At 42.4% G+C, this 18,504-nt stretch overlaps 1 protein-coding gene across 1 annotated transcript in view; it reads right to left on the bottom strand.

Annotated features, from left to right (window-relative positions):
* Positions 1–201: 201 nt before the first annotated feature.
* Positions 202–18,504, bottom strand: part of LOC139230342 (proline-rich transmembrane protein 1-like) — a 47,025-nt gene continuing 28,722 nt past the window's right edge. The window contains exon 4 of the mRNA XM_070862169.1: positions 202–3,372. Within this exon, the coding sequence (XP_070718270.1) occupies positions 3,196–3,372 (177 nt within the window). The 3' untranslated portion in view covers positions 202–3,195. The remainder of the gene's footprint in view (positions 3,373–18,504) is intronic.

Raw genomic sequence — 18,504 nt, 5'->3', positions numbered from 1 at the left:
AATCCGGAATTATTGTCCAAAAAACAGTCTAGTTATCGGCTTCGCCGTTATGTTACACATGGCGTGCGATCGGTCCGAGCCTTGCCAAATGACCCGTGGCCTGGCCCGGCCCCACCTGACCCACGCCATCATTAGTACTTTGTCTGTCTCGGTAGCACACGTAAGCTCTTCAGACGCTCTGGTGTTTATTGTGATTTTATTGAATTTATTGTCCAAAATCTGGACAAATCCAAAAACCAGCACGGTCTTGGTCCCGAGTTTGCCGGATTACCTGTAGTACAATGCTTATAGGAACAAGTGCAACTCAGGATACCTGAACTGGATTCTTCCTAAAGGATTGAAATATATTGTAACACAAGGAATAGAAATAACATATTTATATATAAATAGGATACAAAAGGTTGATTGATTTAAGGTTTGGGTCTTTTGCATGCATTGTGTACATTTTATAACTGATTTGCACTATTATTTCGAAACACACCGATTCGAGATCGACACTTACGGATTGGCTCACAAGCGCTAAAGTCACTATTATAGGGACCCGGGAGCAAGTCTCAAGCAGTTGCTGCACCTTTAAGAACATTTAAAGGGGTACTGTCGCGATTGTGATCCATCTCGCACGGCACCTCTTGCTCGTGTATAGAGGCAGGAATAGTGCACACGCTGCCAAGATGGGGCCCCGCTGAAAATTATTCACAGATCAAAGACAAACATAAGCGGGAAAATACAAACTGTTCACTTTGCGGAAAGTACAGCGTCTAGCCTGATCGGAACCATGGCCGTAAATCCCCAGCGGGGGGAGGGGCCGCTGTGGCCGGAGGGGGGGGTTAGCGGAGACTCGAATGACCAGGCACTACCCCAAGTGGCCGCAATTCCTCTTGGCCAAAGGACAGCCCTTGCACTGCTCCGAGGCCTCTCAAAAGGTATGGGTTTGCGGCTTAACGGGAGAGAGACGTTCCCACTGTGGTTCCCCCAAAAAGTGCGACAGGGAGGGGCCCTTTCCTCCACTGCTTTACCCTCCACCTATCTCTGTGGGGTGGAAGGCTGGGAACTGGGTAGGCTTACTGGGGCCTACCAGCATCATATATACGCAGCCAGGCTGGGAGTAAAGGTAGCTGGTGGCCATCCTAGTGCGAGCAGGAAAAACCCAGGTGGGGATAGGGGGTGGGCGGGGGGAGGCAGCGATCGGCCTCCCCCAATGTTCCCTCTAATTTTTTGGAATGTGCAGCCCATTCAAATTTCCGCACTTGCATGGTTTTTCCATTTAAAAGCTGGTGAGCTGACTGCACGGGACCTCCAGATTGCTGCACGGCCGTGCAGTTTCGCAGCTTAATGGGAACGTTGGCCTCAGTGCCCATTTTCCACTATCTCATCCAATTTGGCGGGGGGTGGGCGGGAAGCCAGGGAGAATATCAGATTCAGGCCTAGCTCTCCAATTACGCCATTGAATTGTGTGGCCGAATAATCCGAATGTTTAGTCTTTATAACCTTGTTTGGTAGATTATTCCCAAATATTTAGCGCTCTTTTGAGTGCAAAGGGGATAGAAGTTCTGCAGGAATTTCCAGGATCTCTTGTCATAACTTTGACAAAGCCTAGGGAATGGGGGAAGAACAGACCATTTTTCCCATTTCTCCAGGGTTTCCAGTGGGAGATGGGAAGAACGCCCCACCATGGAAATTCCCAGGTAAAGGTATTCTTTTTACCTCATATCCTAAAATTCAATCACTTTTGGCTACCATGACGGTAACATCGCCCTCCTTGTTTGCAGTGCACGCTGGATATTGTGCTCGTCATGTGCTCTGTAGCGGTGTTTTATTCACCTGCACTATTGATTAGGCTGCATAAACTGACCCCACTATTTTCGGCCAGAGTGGAGATGATTGGGTAATTCCCTTGTCAGTCACGCCGGGAGACCGCACTGCTGTAAGTGGCTGGGGTTAATTTTACGTACATCATTTCTAATATGTAACTAACCTCCACTCACTGCAATTTGCTGAAGAAATAAACTGCTTTCATCAGGAGGTTTTGCTGTAGTTTTGGTCATAACTTTTGTTTTGTGTAGTTCGAAGAGCTTCTTTTTAAATAGACTCTGTTTATGGAGTAAATAGAATGCTGTAAGGTGTTGTTTAAATAGACTCTGTTTGTTGTTTGCTAAGTAAATAGACTCTGTTGTTTGCTGAGTAAATAGACTCTGTTTGTTGTTTGCTGTTTAAATTGACTCAGTTTGTTGTTTGCTGAGTAAATAGACTCTGTTTGTTGTTTGCTGTTTAAATAGACTCTGTTTGTTGTTTGCTGAGTAAATAGACTCTGTTTGTTGTTTGCTGAGTAAACAGACCCTGTTTGTTGTTTGCTGAGTACATAGACTCTGTTTGCTATAAGGTGCTGGTTAAATAGACTCTTTTCTGTGAGGTGCTGGTTAAATAGGCTCTTTTCTGTAAGGTGCTGATTAAATAGACTCTTTTCTATAAGGTGCTGGTTAAATAGACTCTTTTCTATAAGGTGCTGTGTAAATAGACTCTGTTTGTTGTTTGCTGTGTAAATAGACTCTGTTTGCCGTAAGTTCCACCCGCCTCCACTCATTGGCTGACATAGTGTTGTTGATACTCACATGGTATTTTGTTTTAAACATAATGCCAGCATTGATTTTATGCTTGTAATGCACTGCAAGCAGGAGAAGCAGCAGCACATTCCTCCCTTCCTGGAAGTGAAAATAACTGCAGAAATCTGCTGGAGTGGATTGCCCCTCAGGACAGAGTGCACGCTGTAGGATTCTGGGGAGTGGGTCGCATCCGGTGGCCAAACCATTTGCAACTGTTAGTTGTGGGGGTGTTTGGCTTGAGTGCCCGGAGACTCAGGACTGAGTGACTCAATCACTGTATGCCCGTCAGTCCCCGCTTCCCTCTTCCCTGTCGCTTTAGGGTTGCCAACTCTAGTTGGACGTATTCCTGGAGGTATCACCACGCCCAAGTCCAACCGCCCCACCTAATCTCCAATATTTTTTATAACTAAAACAAAAGTGTTCAGAGAAAATGAGGAACAATGGCGTTTTTCACACCCTAATAAATTTTTTTTTCTCCCGGGTGTTGCTGGCAGCAGGGATTAATCTTGAATTCCTGGAGACTCCGGGAAAATCCTGGAGGGTTGGCAACCCTACCCTTGCTGTGCTGTAATTTCCCATCCCACCTCCAGTAGGCCTAGGGGTCCCATTCAGCGTCACGGTGCTTGGCCTCGATCGCCACAACTATCACCAGGATGCCGCAGAGGACCATGGCCGCGATTCCCACGGCAAGGCTGATGAACGAATAGTTGCGAGCCTGGCGGGAGGTGATCTCCGCCGATAGCTGGTCGCCCCGTGTCACCGCTGCCCGGGTCTGCGGGGAAGAGAAGGAGAACGTTAGCGATTCTCTGTCAACCTCAGTGCATCCAAAACCCTGCTGCCCGCATTCTATCTCGCACCATGTCCCTGTGCTGGCCAACCGAATATTGGCCTTAACGCTGGGGAGAACGCCCCAGCTCATCTATTGTAATGTATTTGCTTCATGGGTTCTTTGTTTAAGAAATCGTAGCAACACATTGCTACTAAGAACTAGTTGGTTTAGTAACAAAAGGTTTAACAATCACATTAAACATTACCAGTTTATTCACCTGGCTCACAACCAGCTGCCTCCTTGTGGGTTTCCTGAACCCAACCAGCTGGGTTTTATGGAGTCTTGTGAATATCACATGACTGGCTAAACCACTCACACTCAACAGCTCTACAGCTATTTTAAGTTGATCTGTAAATCAAGTGCCCCCTGATTAAAGGAGGGGTGGGGACACGCCAAACACTTTCAAACAAGTGCCCCCTTGGTTTTTTTTTTGAGGGCACTAAAACACAAATTATACAAGTGCCCTCTGGCTAAAAGGGGGGGGAGGGGGGGGGCTACTACTGGCACAATAAACAAATTTAGACATTTAAAATCAAATTAAAATTTGGTTGCCAAAGTTGATGATGCACTCCAGCCCCTCCGTCGCCCACCTCTCGCGGAAGGCCGCGAGCGTACCGGTGGACACCGCGTGCTCCACCTCCAGGGACACCCTGGCTCGGATGTAACCGCAGAAGAGAGGCAGGCAGTCCGGCTGAATGACCACCTCGACCGCCCGCTGCCTGCACGGGCTGATGGCCCCCTTGGCCGTGCCCAGGAGCAGTCCTATGAGGAAGGCTCTCGGACCTACCCGCTCCCCTCCGCACAAGGTGCCCAAAGATCAGGAGTGTGGGACTGAAGTGCAACCAGAATTTGAGGAGCAGCTCCTTCAAATATTGGAACAGGGGCTGCAACCTCGTACATTCAATAAAAACGTGGAACATGGACTCCTCTAGACCGCAGAAATTACAGGTGGTCTGGGAGCCCGTGAACTGACTTAAAAACTTATTGCACGGGACTGCTCCATGCATCACCCTCCAGGCCAAGTTCCCAATAAATAGAGGGAGGACTCCCGCATAGAGAGCACTCCATTGGGGACCCCCGCCTCCTCCGGACGGCAAGATGGTGCGCCATGGTGTGTCTGGGCGGCAGACGAGGATGGCAAGGTGGAGAGTGTGCAGGAGCAGCCCGAACAACAATCCTCTCCGCTCAGAACTGAAAGGCACGGAGGGGATTTCCCCGAGGCGGCTCAAGTTGTGAGGCGTCGGTTCCCGAGGGAGGTTTCGGGGCTTGGTGCCAATGAGGAATTCCGTCCGGACGGGGGTCAGTTCGGACGGGATCTCCCCATGTGCTAGGGTCTCCTCGACACACCTAACGGAGTCAGGGCCCAGCGCTGTTTTTAGCGACTCGATGGCATTGGCCGCGCGCCAGACGTCGGCCCAGGATAGGCACCGTGCCAGCTCCTCTGGTGCCATCCAGCCCACTCATCCACCATCGAGCAGGTGCAACAGCTCTACAACTCTTTTGGGGCAAACATAAACATTTAATCACGTGCCCCCCCGATCTGGGGGACACTCCAAATATTTGCCAATGCCTTTTTTTGTTGTTTTTTTTTGTATTTTTTTGTAGACTTTTGTGTTTTTTTTAAACCATATTTTACAAGTGCCCCCTATAAAAGGGTGGGGGGGGGGGCACACTAAAAACCCGACAATTGAAACAAATTAAACTTTTAAACTTTAAAACAAATATAAAATCAAATTAAAATTTGGTTGCCGGGGGTGACAATGCACTTCAGTCCCTCCGGCGCCCACCTCTCGCGGAAGGCCGCGAGCGTACCGGTGGACACCGCGTTCTCCATCTCTAGGGACACCCTGGCCCGGATGTAAGCACGGAAGAGAGGCAGGCAGTCTGGCTGAATGACCCCCTCGACCGCCCGCTGCCTGGACCGGCTGGTGGCACCCTTGGCCGTGCCCAGGTGCAGTCCTACGAGGAGGCCCTCGGACCTAGCCGCTCCCCTCCGCACAGGGTGCCCAAAGATCAGGAGTGTGCAGCCAGAAATTGAGGAGCAGCCCCTTTAAATAATGGAACAGGGGCCGCAACCTCGTACATTCAATAAAAACATGGAACACGGACTCTTCCGGACCGCAGAAATTGCAGGCGGCCTGGGAGTCCGTGAACCGGCTTAAAAAATTATTGCACGGGACTGCTCCGTGCACCACCCTCCAGGCCAAGTCCCCGATAAACAGTGGGAGGGCTCCCGCGTAGAGTGCACTCCATCGCGGACCCCCGCCTCCTCCGGACGGCAAGATGGTGTGCCATGGTGTGTCTGGGCGGTAGATGAGGATGGCAACATGGAGAGTGTGCAGGAGCAGCCCGTACAGCAATCCCCTCAGCTCTGAACTGAAAGGCACGGAGGGGATTTCCCCGAGGAGGCTCAAGTTGTGAGGCGCCGGCTCCCGAGGGAGGTTTCGGGGCTTGGCGCCGATGAGGAATTCCGTCCGGACGGGGATCAGTTCGGACGGGATCTCTCAACATGCTTGGGCCTCTTCGACACACCTAACAGAGTCAGGGCCCAGCACTGTTTTTAGCGACTCGATGGCATCGGCTGCGCGCCAGACGTCGGCCCAGGATAGGCACCGTGCCAGCTCCTCTGGTGCCATCCAGCCTGCTCCTCCACCATCGAGCAGGTGCAACAGCTCTACAAACCTGTGAGTATCCTCACAGGTGCGTACATTACATCTATGAAATTAGATCTTTCACGTACACCTGAGTGTGCAGACGGTGCCTTGGTTTTAACATTTCAGCAGGAAGATGGCATCTCCAACGCTGCAGCCCTCCTTCAGTACTGCATGTGAGTGTCAGTCTAGATTTTGTGCTCAAATCTCTGGAGTGGGACTTGAACCCACAACCTTCTGACTCAGAGGCAGGTCTACTGAACCACGGCTGACGCAAAAGATTGCACCCTATTGGAAAGGGTTAATCCTCACAACCACCTCTTCCCATTGACAGTTACTTACTGTATGGCCTATAGTCAGGCAGAGGGGATTCACTTCTTCACCAGAGTTGTCAACACTGGAGATGCATTGGCCATGATATTCACTGACAGCGGGAACACATTGTTTGTAAATGTGGTTAAAGATATCGAGCTGTGATTATTTGTACTGATGACATACATCAAACTAAGCCATGTTGGTTTTGAAGTAAAATGTGTGGAGACACTGAGTTTCTATTCATAGTCACTATTGGATGACCAGCAAATGGAGGGTGATTCACCACGTCACCCACCCAGGTTCATTAGAGCTGATTGGAATAACACACTGGGGTCAAAGCATCAAACACAGACACACCAGGATAAGCAGCGAGAACCGGAGACACAAGAGACATGAGCCTAGAAATTACTGCTTGTAGTGAAAGTAAGCTCATTCTTAACACATTACATCATATTCCATTGTTTGTTATTTTAACAGACGTGTTAACCTGTTTGGCATAAAGTGTCTCTAACATCGCGACACAGACGTATTTACGAGTACAAGACCCGACACAGATAGAGACACAGACGTATTAAAATACTGAAAATAAATCCATTAGAAGCAGAATTGCTGTCTAAAGATTCTATAAAATGAACAAAAGTGTTTTTTTTCCCCTCTTTATTTAGCCCCATTGCAATCCCTCTGTAGCCACTTGGGTTTCTGAATTCTACTGGGTTTAAACAACAGACAAATGGATGTTCATAAGAACATAACAAATAGGAGCAGGAGTAGGCCATTTGAGGTTGGATTGAAATGTTGTGGGGTTGGATTGTAATGTTGTGAGGTTGAATTGTAATGTTGTGGGGTTGGATTGTAATGTGAGGTTGGATTGTAATGTTGTGAGGTTGGATTGTAATGTTGTGGGGTTGGATTGTAATGTTGTGGGGTTAGATTGTAATGTTATGAGGTTGGATTGTAATGTTGTGAGATTAGATTGTAATGTGAGGTTGGATTGTAATTTTCTGGGGTTGGATTGTAATGTTGTGAGGTTGGATTGTAATGTTGTGGGATTGGATTGTAATGTTGTGGGGTTAGATTGTAATGTTATGAGGTTGGATTGTAATGTTGTGAGATTAGATTGTAATGTGAGGTTGGATTGTAATTTTCTGGGGTTGGATTGTAATGTTGTGAGGTTGGATTGTAATGTTGTGAGGTTGGATTGTAATGTTGTGGGATTGGATTGTAATGTTGTAGAGTTGGATTGTAATGTTGTGGGGTTGGATTATAATGTGAGGTTTGATTGGAATGTTGTAGGGTTGGATTGTAATGTTGTGGGGTTGGATTGTAATGTGATGTTGGATTGTAATGTGAGGTTGTATTGTAATGTTGTAGGGTTGGATTGTAATGTTGTGGGGTTGGATTGTAATGTGAGGTTGGATTGTAATGTTGTGGGGTTGGATTGTAATGTTGTGGGTTGGATTGTAATGTGAGGTTGGATTGTATTGTGAGGTTGGATTGTAATGTTGCGGGGTTGGGTGGTAATGTTGAGGTTGGATTGTAATGTGAGGTTGTATTGTAATGTTGTGGGGTTGGATTGGAATGTGAGGTTGGATTGTAATGTTGTGAGGTTGGATTGTAATGTGAGGTTGGATTGTAATGTTGTGGGGTTGGATTGTAATGTGAGGTTGGATTGTAATGGTGTGAGGTTGGATTGTAATGTTGTGGGGTTGGATTGTAATGTTGAGGTTGGATTGTAATGTTGTGAGGTTGGATTGTAATGTTGTGAGGTTGGATTGTAATGTGAGGTTGGATTGTAATGTTGTGGGGTTGGATTGTAATGTGAGGTTGGATTGTAATGTTGTGGGTTGGATTGTAATGTGTGGTTGGATTGTAATGTGAGGTTGGATTGTAATGTTGTGAGGTTGGATTGTAATGTTGTGCAGTTGGATTGTAATGTTATGAGATTGGATTGTAATTTTGTGAGGTTGGATTGTAATGTGAAGTTGGATTGTAATGTTGTGAGGTTGGATTGTAATGTGAGGTTGGATTGTAATGTGAGGTTGGATTGTAATGGTGTGAGGTTGGATTGTAATGTTGTGAGGATGGATTGTAATGTTGTGCAGTTAGATTGTAATGTTATGAGATTGGATTGTAATTTTGTGAGGTTGGATTGTAATGTGAGGTTGGATTGTAATGTGAGGTTGGATTGTAATGTTGTGAGGTTGGATTGTAATGTTCTGCAGTTGGATTGTAAATGTTATGAGATTGGATTGTAATTTTGTGAGGTTGGATTGTAATGTGAGGTTGGATTGTAATGTTAGGTTGGATTGTAATGTTGTGAGGTTCAATTGTAATGTGTGAGGTTGGATTGTAATGTGAGGTTGGATTGTAATGTTGTGAGGTTGAATTGTAATGTTGTGGGGTTAGATTGTAATGTTATGAGGTTGGATTGTAATGTTGTGAGGTTAGATTGTAATGTGAGGTTAGATTGTAATTTTCTGGGGTTGGATTGTAATGTTGTGAGGTTGGATTGTAATGTTGTGGGATTGGATTGTAATGTTGTGGGGTTAGATTGTAATGTTATGAGGTTGGATTGTAATGTTGTGAGATTAGATTGTAATGTGAGGTTGGATTGTAATGTTGTGAGGTTGGATTGTAATGTTCTGCAGTTGGATTGTAAATGTTATGAGATTGGATTGTAATTTTGTGAGGTTGGATTGTAATGTGAGGTTGGATTGTAATGTTAGGTTGGATTGTAATGTTGTGAGGTTCAATTGTAATGTGTGAGGTTGGATTGTAATGTGAGGTTGGATTGTAATGTTGTGAGGTTGAATTGTAATGTTGTGGGGTTAGATTGTAATGTTATGAGGTTGGATTGTAATGTTGTGAGGTTAGATTGTAATGTGAGGTTAGATTGTAATTTTCTGGGGTTGGATTGTAATGTTGTGAGGTTGGATTGTAATGTTGTGGGATTGGATTGTAATGTTGTGGGGTTAGATTGTAATGTTATGAGGTTGGATTGTAATGTTGTGAGATTAGATTGTAATGTGAGGTTGGATTGTAATGTTGTGAGGTTGGATTGTAATGTTCTGCAGTTGGATTGTAAATGTTATGAGATTGGATTGTAATTTTGTGAGGTTGGATTGTAATGTGAGGTTGGATTGTAATGTTAGGTTGGATTGTAATGTTGTGGGATTGGATTGTAATGTTGTAGAGTTGGATTGTAATGTTGTGGGGTTGGATTATAATGTGAGGTTTGATTGGAATGTTGTAGGGTTGGATTGTAATGTTGTGGGGTTGGATTGTAATGTGATGTTGGATTGTAATGTGAGGTTGTATTGTAATGTTGTAGGGTTGGATTGTAATGTTGTGGGGTTGGATTGTAATGTGAGGTTGGATTTTAATGTTGTGGGGTTGGATTGTAATGTTGTGGGTTGGATTGTAATGTGAGGTTGGATTGTATTGTGAGGTTGGATTGTAATGTTGCGGGGTTGGGTGGTAATGTTGAGGTTGGATTGTAATGTGAGGTTGTATTGTAATGTTGTGGGGTTGGATTGGAATGTGAGGTTGGATTGTAATGTTGTGAGGTTGGATTGTAATGTGAGGTTGGATTGTAATGTTGTGGGGTTGGATTGTAATGTTGAGGTTGGATTGTAATGGTGTGAGGTTGGATTGTAATGTTGTGGGGTTGGATTGTAATGTTGAGGTTGGATTGTAATGTTGTGAGGTTGGATTGTAATGTTGTGAGGTTGGATTGTAATGTGAGGTTGGATTGTAATGTTGTGGGGTTGGATTGTAATGTGAGGTTGGATTGTAATGTTGTGGGTTGGATTGTAATGTGTGGTTGGATTGTAATGTGAGGTTGGATTGTAATGTTGTGAGGTTGGATTGTAATGTTGTGCAGTTGGATTGTAATGTTATGAGATTGGATTGTAATGTTGAGGTTGGATTGTAATGTTGTGAGGTTGGATTGTAATGTTGTGAGGTTGGATTGTAATGTGAGGTTGGATTGTAATGTTGTGGGGTTGGATTGTAATGTGAGGTTGGATTGTAATGTGAGGTTGGATTGTAATGTTAGGTTGGATTGTAATGTTGTGAGGTTCGATTGTAATGTGTGAGGTTGGATTGTAATGTGAGGTTGGATTGTAATGGTGTGAGGTTGGAATGTAATGTTGTGAGGTTGGATTGTAATGTTGCGAGGTTGGGTGGTAATGTGAGATTGGATTGTAATGGTGTGAGGTTGGATTGTAATGTTGTGCAGTTGGATTGTAATGTTATGAGATTGGATTGTAATTTTGTGAGGTTGGATTGTAATGTGAGGTTGGATTGTAATGTTAGGTTGGAATGTAATGTTGTGAGGTTGGATTGTAATGTTGCGAGGTTGGGTGGTAATGTGAGGTTGGATTGTAATGGTGTGAGGTTGGATTGTAATGTTGTGGGGTTGGATTGTAATGTGAGGTTGGATTGTAATGGTGTGAGGTTGGATTGTAATGTTGTGGGGTTGAATTGTAATTTTGTGAGGTTGGATTGTAATGTGAGGTTGGATTGTAATGTTAGGTTGGATTGTAATGGTGTGAGGTTGGATTGTAAAGTTGTGAGGTTGGATTGTAATGTTGTGGGGTTAGATTGTAATGTTATGAGATTGGATTGTAATTTTGTGAGGTTGGATTGTAATGTGAGGTTGGATTGTAATGTTAGGTTGGATTGTAATGTTGTGGTGTTGGATTGTAATGTGAGGTTGGATTGTAATGTGAGGTTGGATTGTAATGTGAGGTTGGATTGTAATGTTGTGGGTTGGATTATAATGTGAGGTTGGATTGTAATGTGAGGTTGGATTGTAATGGTGTGAGGTTGGATTGTAATGTTGTGCGGTTGGATTGTAATGTTGTGCGGTTGGATTGTAATGTTGCGAGGTTGGGTGGTAATGTGAGGTTGGATTGTAATGGTGTGAGGTTGGATTGTAATGTTGTGAGGTTGGATTGTAATGTTGCGAGGTTGGGTGGTAATGTGAGGTTGGATTGTAATGGTGTGAGGTTGGATTGTAATGTTGTGGGGTTGGATTGTAATGTGAGGTTGGATTGTAATGGTGTGAGGTTGGATTGTAATGTTGTGGGGTTGAATTGTAATTTTGTGAGGTTGGATTGTAATGTGAGGTTGGATTGTAATGTTAGGTTGGATTGTAATGGTGTGAGGTTGGATTGTAAAGTTGTGAGGTTGGATTGTAATGTTGTGGGGTTAGATTGTAATGTTATGAGATTGGATTGTAATTTTGTGAGGTTGGATTGTAATGTGAGGTTGGATTGTAATGTTAGGTTGGATTGTAATGTTGTGGTGTTGGATTGTAATGTGAGGTTGGATTGTAATGTGAGGTTGGATTGTAATGTGAGGTTGGATTGTAATGTTGTGGGTTGGATTATAATGTGAGGTTGGATTGTAATGTGAGGTTGGATTGTAATGGTGTGAGGTTGGATTGTAATGTGGTGCGGTTGGATTGTAATGTTGTGCGGTTGGATTGTAATGTTATGAGATTGGATTGTAATTTTGTGAGGTTGGATTGTAATGTGAGGTTGGATTGTAATGTTAGGTTGGATTGTAATGTTGTGAGGTTGGATTGTAATGTGTGAGGTTGGATTGTAATGTGAGGTTGGATTGTAATGGTGTGAGGTTGGAATGTAATGTTGCGGGGTTGGGTGGTAATGTGAGGTTGGATTGTAATGGTGTGAGGTTGGATTGTAATGTTGTGGGGTTGGATTGCAATGTTGTGGGGTTGGATTGTAATGGTGTGAGATTGGATTGTAATGTTGTGGGGTTGAATTGTAATTTTGTGAGGTTGGATTGGAATGTGAGGTTGGATTATAATGTTGTGCGGTTGGATTGTAATGTGAGGTTGGATTGTAATGTTGTGGGGTTGGATTGTAATGTGTGAGGTTGGATTGTAATGTGAGGTTGTATTGTAATGTTGTGGGGTTGTATTGTAATGTTGTGAGGTTGGATTGTAATGTTGTGAGGTTGGATTGTAATGTTGTGAGGTTGGATTGTAATGTTGTGGGTTGGATTGTAATGTGAGGTTGGATTGTAATGTTGTGGGGTTGGATTGTAATGTGTGAGGTTGGATTGTAATGTGAGGTTGTATTGTAATGTTGTGGGGTTGTATTGTAATGTTGTGAGGTTGGATTGTAATGTTGTGGGGATGGATTGTAATGTGAGGTTGGATTGTAATGTTGTGGGTTGGATTGTAATGTGTGGTTGGATTGTAATGTGAGGTTGGATTGTAATGTTGTGAGGTTGGATTGTAATGTTGTGCAGTTGGATTGTAATGTTATGAGACTGGATTGTAATTTTGTGAGGTTGGATTGTAATGTGAGGTTGTATTGTAATGTGAGGTTGGATTGCAATTTTCTGATGTTGGATTGTAATGTTCTGCAGTTGGATTGTAATGTTATGAGATTGGATTGTAATTTTGTGAGGTTGGATTGTAATGTGAGGTTGGATTGTAACGTTGTGAGGTTGGATTGTAATGTTGTGCAGTTGGATTGTAATGTTATGAGATTGGATTGTAATTTTGTGAGGTTGGATTGTAATGTTGTGAGGTTAGATTGTAATGTGAGGTTAGATTGTAATTTTCTGGGGTTGGATTGTAATGTTGTGAGGTTGGATTGTAATGTTGTGGGATTGGATTGTAATGTTGTGGGGTTAGATTGTAATGTTATGAGGTTGGATTGTAATGTTGTGAGATTAGATTGTAATGTGAGGTTGGATTGTAATTTTCTGGGGTTGGATTGTAATGTTGTGAGGTTGGATTGTAATGTTGTGGGATTGGATTGTAATGTTGTGGGGTTAGATTGTAATGTTATGAGGTTGGATTGTAATGTTGTGAGATTAGATTGTAATGTGAGGTTGGATTGTAATTTTCTGGGGTTGGATTGTAATGTTGTGAGGTTGGATTGTAATGTTGTGAGGTTGGATTGTAATGTTGTGGGATTGGATTGTAATGTTGTAGAGTTGGATTGTAATGTTGTGGGGTTGGATTGTAATGTGAGGTTGGATTTTAATGTTGTAGGGTTGGATTGTAATGTTGTGGGTTGGATTGTAATGTGAGGTTGGATTGTATTGTGAGGTTGGATTGTAATGTTGCGGGGTTGGGTGGTAATGTTGAGGTTGGATTGTAATGTGAGGTTGTATTGTAATGTTGTGGGGTTGGATTGGAATGTGAGGTTGGATTGTAATGTTGTGAGGTTGGATTGTAATGTGAGGTTGGATTGTAATGTTGTGGGGTTGGATTGTAATGTTGAGGTTGGATTGTAATGTTGTGAGGTTGGATTGTAATGTTGTGGGGTTGGATTGTAATGTTGAGGTTGGATTGTAATGTTGTGAGGTTGGATTGTAATGTTGTGAGGTTGGATTGTAATGTTGTGAGGTTGGATTGTAATGTTGTGGGGTTGGATTGTAATGTGAGGTTGGATTGTAATGTTGTGGGTTGGATTGTAATGTGTGGTTGGATTGTAATGTGAGGTTGGATTGTAATGTTGTGAGGTTGGATTGTAATGTGGTGCAGTTGGATTGTAATGTTATGAGATTGGATTGTAATTTTGTGAGGTTGGATTGTAATGTGAAGTTAGATTGTAATGTTGTGAGGTTGGATTGTAATGTTGTGCAGTTGGATTGTAATGTTATGAGATTGGATTGTAATTTTGTGAGGTTGGATTGTAATGTGAGGTTGGATTGTAATGTTAGGTTGGATTGTAATGTTGTGAGGTTCGATTGTAATGTGTGAGGTTGGATTGTAATGTGAGGTTGGATTGTAATGGTGTGAGGTTGGAATGTAATGTTGTGAGGTTGGATTGTAATGTTGCGAGGTTGGGTGGTAATGTGAGATTGGATTGTAATGGTGTGAGGTTGGATTGTAATGTTCTGCAGTTGGATTGTAATGTTATGAAATTGGATTGTAATTTTGTGAGGTTGGATTGTAATGTGAGGTTGGATTGTAATGTTAGGTTGGATTGTAATGTTGTGAGGTTCGATTGTAATGTGTGAGGTTGGATTGTAATGTGAGGTTGGATTGTAATGGTGTGAGGTTGGAATGTAATGTTGTGAGGTTGGCTTGTAATGTTGCGAGGTTGGGTGGTAATGTGAGGTTGGATTGTAATGGTGTGAGGTTGGATTGTAATGTTGTGGGGTTGGATTGTAATGTGAGGTTGGATTGTAATGTTGTGAGGTTGGATTGTAATGTTGTGGGGTTGAATTGTAATTTTGTGAGGTTGGATTGTAATGTGAGGTTGGATTGTAATGTTAGGTTGGATTGTAATGGTGTGAGGTTGGATTGTAAAGTTGTGAGGTTAGATTGTAATGTTGTGGGGTTAGATTGTAATGTTATGAGATTGGATTGTAATTTTGTGAGGTTGGATTGTAATGTGAGGTTGGATTGTAATGTTAGGTTGGATTGTAATGTTGTGGTGTTGGATTGTAATGTGAGGTTGGATTGTAATGTGAGGTTGGATTGTAATGGTGTGAGGTTGGAATGTAATGTTGTGAGGTTGGATTGTAATGTTGCGAGGTTGGGTGGTAATGTGAGGTTGGATTGTAATGGTGTGAGGTTGGATTGTAATGTTGTGGGGTTGGATTGTAATGTGAGGTTGGATTGTAATGGTGTGAGGTTGGATTGTAATGTTGTGGGGTTGAATTGTAATTTTGTGAGGTTGGATTGTAATGTGAGGTTGGATTGTAATGTTAGGTTGGATTGTAATGGTGTGAGGTTGGATTGTAAAGTTGTGAGGTTGGATTGTAATGTTGTGGGGTTAGATTGTAATGTTATGAGATTGGATTGTAATTTTGTGAGGTTGGATTGTAATGTGAGGTTGGATTGTAATGTTAGGTTGGATTGTAATGTTGTGGTGTTGGATTGTAATGTGAGGTTGGATTGTAATGTGAGGTTGGATTGTAATGTGAGGTTGGATTGTAATGTTGTGGGTTGGATTATAATGTGAGGTTGGATTGTAATGTGAGGTTGGATTGTAATGGTGTGAGGTTGGATTGTAATGTTGTGCGGTTGGATTGTAATGTTGTGCGGTTGGATTGTAATGTTATGAGATTGGATTGTAATTTTGTGAGGTTGGATTGTAATGTGAGGTTGGATTGTAATGTTAGGTTGGATTGTAATGTTGTGAGGTTGGATTGTAATGTGTGAGGTTGGATTGTAATGTGAGGTTGGATTGTAATGGTGTGAGGTTGGAATGTAATGTTGCGGGGTTGGGTGGTAATGTGAGGTTGGATTGTAATGTTGTGAGGTTGGATTGTAATGTGAGGTTGGATTGTAATGTTGTGGGGTTGGATTGTAATGTGTGAGGTTGCATTGTAATGTGAGGTTGTATTGTAATGTTGTGGGGTTGTATTGTAATGTTGTGAGGTTGGATTGTAATGTTGTGAGGTTGGATTGTAATGTTGTGAGGTTGTATTGTAATGTGAGGTTGGATTGTAATGTTGTGGGGTTGTATTGTAATGTGAGGTTGGATTGTAATGTTGTGGGTTGGATTGTAATGTGTGGTTGGATTGTAATGGGAGGTTGGATTGTAATGTTGTGAGGTTGGATTGTAATGTTGTGCAGTTGGATTGTAATGTTATGAGACTGGATTGTAATTTTGTGAGGTTGGATTGTAATGTGAGGTTGTATTGTAATGTGAGGTTGGATTGTAATTTTCTGAGGTTGGATTGTAATGTTCTGCAGTTGGATTGTAATGTTATGAGATTGGATTGTAATTTTGTGAGGTTGGATTGTAATGTGAGGTTGGATTGTAACGTTGTGAGGTTGGATTGTAATGTTGTGGGTTGGATTGTAATGTTGTGGGGTTGGATTGTAATGTGAGGTTGGATTGTAATGTTGTGGGTTGGATTGTAATGTGTGGTTGGATTGTAATGTGAGGTTGGATTGTAATGTTGTGAGGTTGGATTGTAATGTGCAGTTGGATTGTAATGTTATGAGACTGGATTGTAATTTTGTGAGGTTGGATTGTAATGTGAGGTTGTATTGTAATGTGAGGTTGGATTGTAATTTTCTGAGGTTGGATTGTAATGTTCTGCAGTTGGATTGTAATGTTATGAGATTGGATTGTAATTTTGTGAGGTTGGATTGTAATGTGAGGTTGGATTGTAACGTTGTGAGGTTGGATTGTAATGTTGTGCAGTTGGATTGTAATGTTATGAGATTGGATTGTAATTTTGTGAGGTTGGATTGTAATGTGAGGTTGGATTGTAATGTTAGGTTGGATTGTAATGTTGTGAGGTTCGATTGTAATGTGTGAGGTTGGATTGTAATGTGAGGTTGGATTGTAATGGTGTGAGGTTGGAATGTAACGTTGTGAGGTTGGATTGTAATGTTACAAGGTTGGGTGGTAATGTGAGGTTGGATTGTAATGGTGTGAGGTTGGATTGTAATGTTGTGGGGTTGGATTGTAATGTGAGGTTGGATTGTAATGGTGTGAGGTTGGATTGTAATGTTGTGGGGTTGAATTGTAATTTTGTGAGGTTGGATTGCAATGTGAGGTTGGATTGTAATGGTGTGAGGTTGGAATGTAATGTTGTGAGGTTGGATTGTAATGTTGTGGGGTTGGATTGTAATGTGAGGTTGGATTGTAATGGTGTGAGGTTGGATTCTAATGTTGTGGGGTTGAATTGTAATTTTGTGAGGTTGGATTGTAATGTGAGGTTGGATTGTAATGTTAGGTTGGATTGTAATGGTGTGAGGTTGGATTGTAAATTTGTGAGGTTGGATTGTAATGTTGTGGTGTTGGATTGTAATGTGAGGTTGGATTGTAATGTGAGGTTGGATTGTAATGTGAGGTTGTATTGTAATGTTGTGGGTTGGATTGTAATGTGAGGTTGGATTGTAATGTGAGGTTGGATTGTAATGTTGTGGGTTGGATTGTAATGTGAAGTTGGATTGTAATGTGAGGTTGGATTGTAATGGTGTGAGGTTGGATTGTAATGTTGTGAGGTTGGATTGTAATGTTGTGCGGTTGGATTGTAATGTTATCAGATTGGATTGTAATTTTGTGAGGTTGGATTGTAATGTTGTGATGTTGTATTGTAATGTTGTGAGGTTGAATTGTAATGTGAGGTTGGATTGTAATGTGAGGTTGGATTGTAATGTGAGGTTGGATTGTAATGTTGTGGGTTGGATTGTAATGTGAGGTTGGATTGTAATGTGAGGTTGGATTGTAATGGTGTGAGGTTGGATTGTAATGTTGTGAGGATGGATTGTAATGTTGTGCGGTTGGATTGTAATGTTATGAGATTGGATTGTAATTTTGTGAGGTTGGATTGTAATGTGAGGTTGGATTGTAATGTTAGGTTGGATTGTCATGTTGTGAGGTTGAATTGTAATGTGTGAGGTTGGATTGTAATGTGAGGTTGGATTGTAATGGTGTGAGGTTGGAATGTAATGTTGCGGGGTTGGGTGGTAATGTGAGGTTGGATTGTAATGGAGTGAGGTTGGATTGTAATGGTGTGAGATTGGATTGTAATGTTGTGGGGTTGAATTGTAATTTTGTGAGGTTGGATTGGAATGTGAGGTTGGATTATAATGTTGTGAGCTTGGATTGTAATGTGAGGTTGGATTGTAATGTTGTGGGGTTGGATTGTAATGTTGAGGTTGGATTGTAATGTGAGGTTGTATTGTAATGTTGTGGGGTTGTATTGTAATGTTGTGAGGTTGGATTGGAATGTGAGGTTGGATTGTAATGTTGTGAGGTTGGATTGTAATGTGAGGTTGGATTGTAATGTTGTGGGGTTGGATTGTAATGTGAGGTTGGATTGTAATGTTGTGGGTTGGATTGTAATGTGTGGTTGGATTGGAATGTGAGGTTGGATTGTAATGTTGTGAGGTTGGATTTTAATGTTGTGCAGTTAGATTGTAATGTTATGAGATTGGATTGTAATTTTGTGAGATTGGATTGTAATGTGAGGTTGGATTGTAATGTGAGGTTGGATTGTAATGTTGTGAGGTTGGATTGTAATGTTCTGCAGTTGGATTGAAATGTTATGAGATTGGATTGTAATTTTGTGAGATTGGATTGTAATGTGAGGTTGGATTGTAATGGTGTGAGGTTGGAATGTAATGTTGTGAGGTTGGATTTTA

Source organism: Pristiophorus japonicus, chromosome 19 (genome assembly GCF_044704955.1).
Source record: "Pristiophorus japonicus isolate sPriJap1 chromosome 19, sPriJap1.hap1, whole genome shotgun sequence".
In the NCBI taxonomy this organism is placed as follows: Eukaryota; Metazoa; Chordata; class Chondrichthyes; family Pristiophoridae; genus Pristiophorus; species Pristiophorus japonicus.
This window is presented reverse-complemented; position numbering and strand designations above follow the sequence as displayed.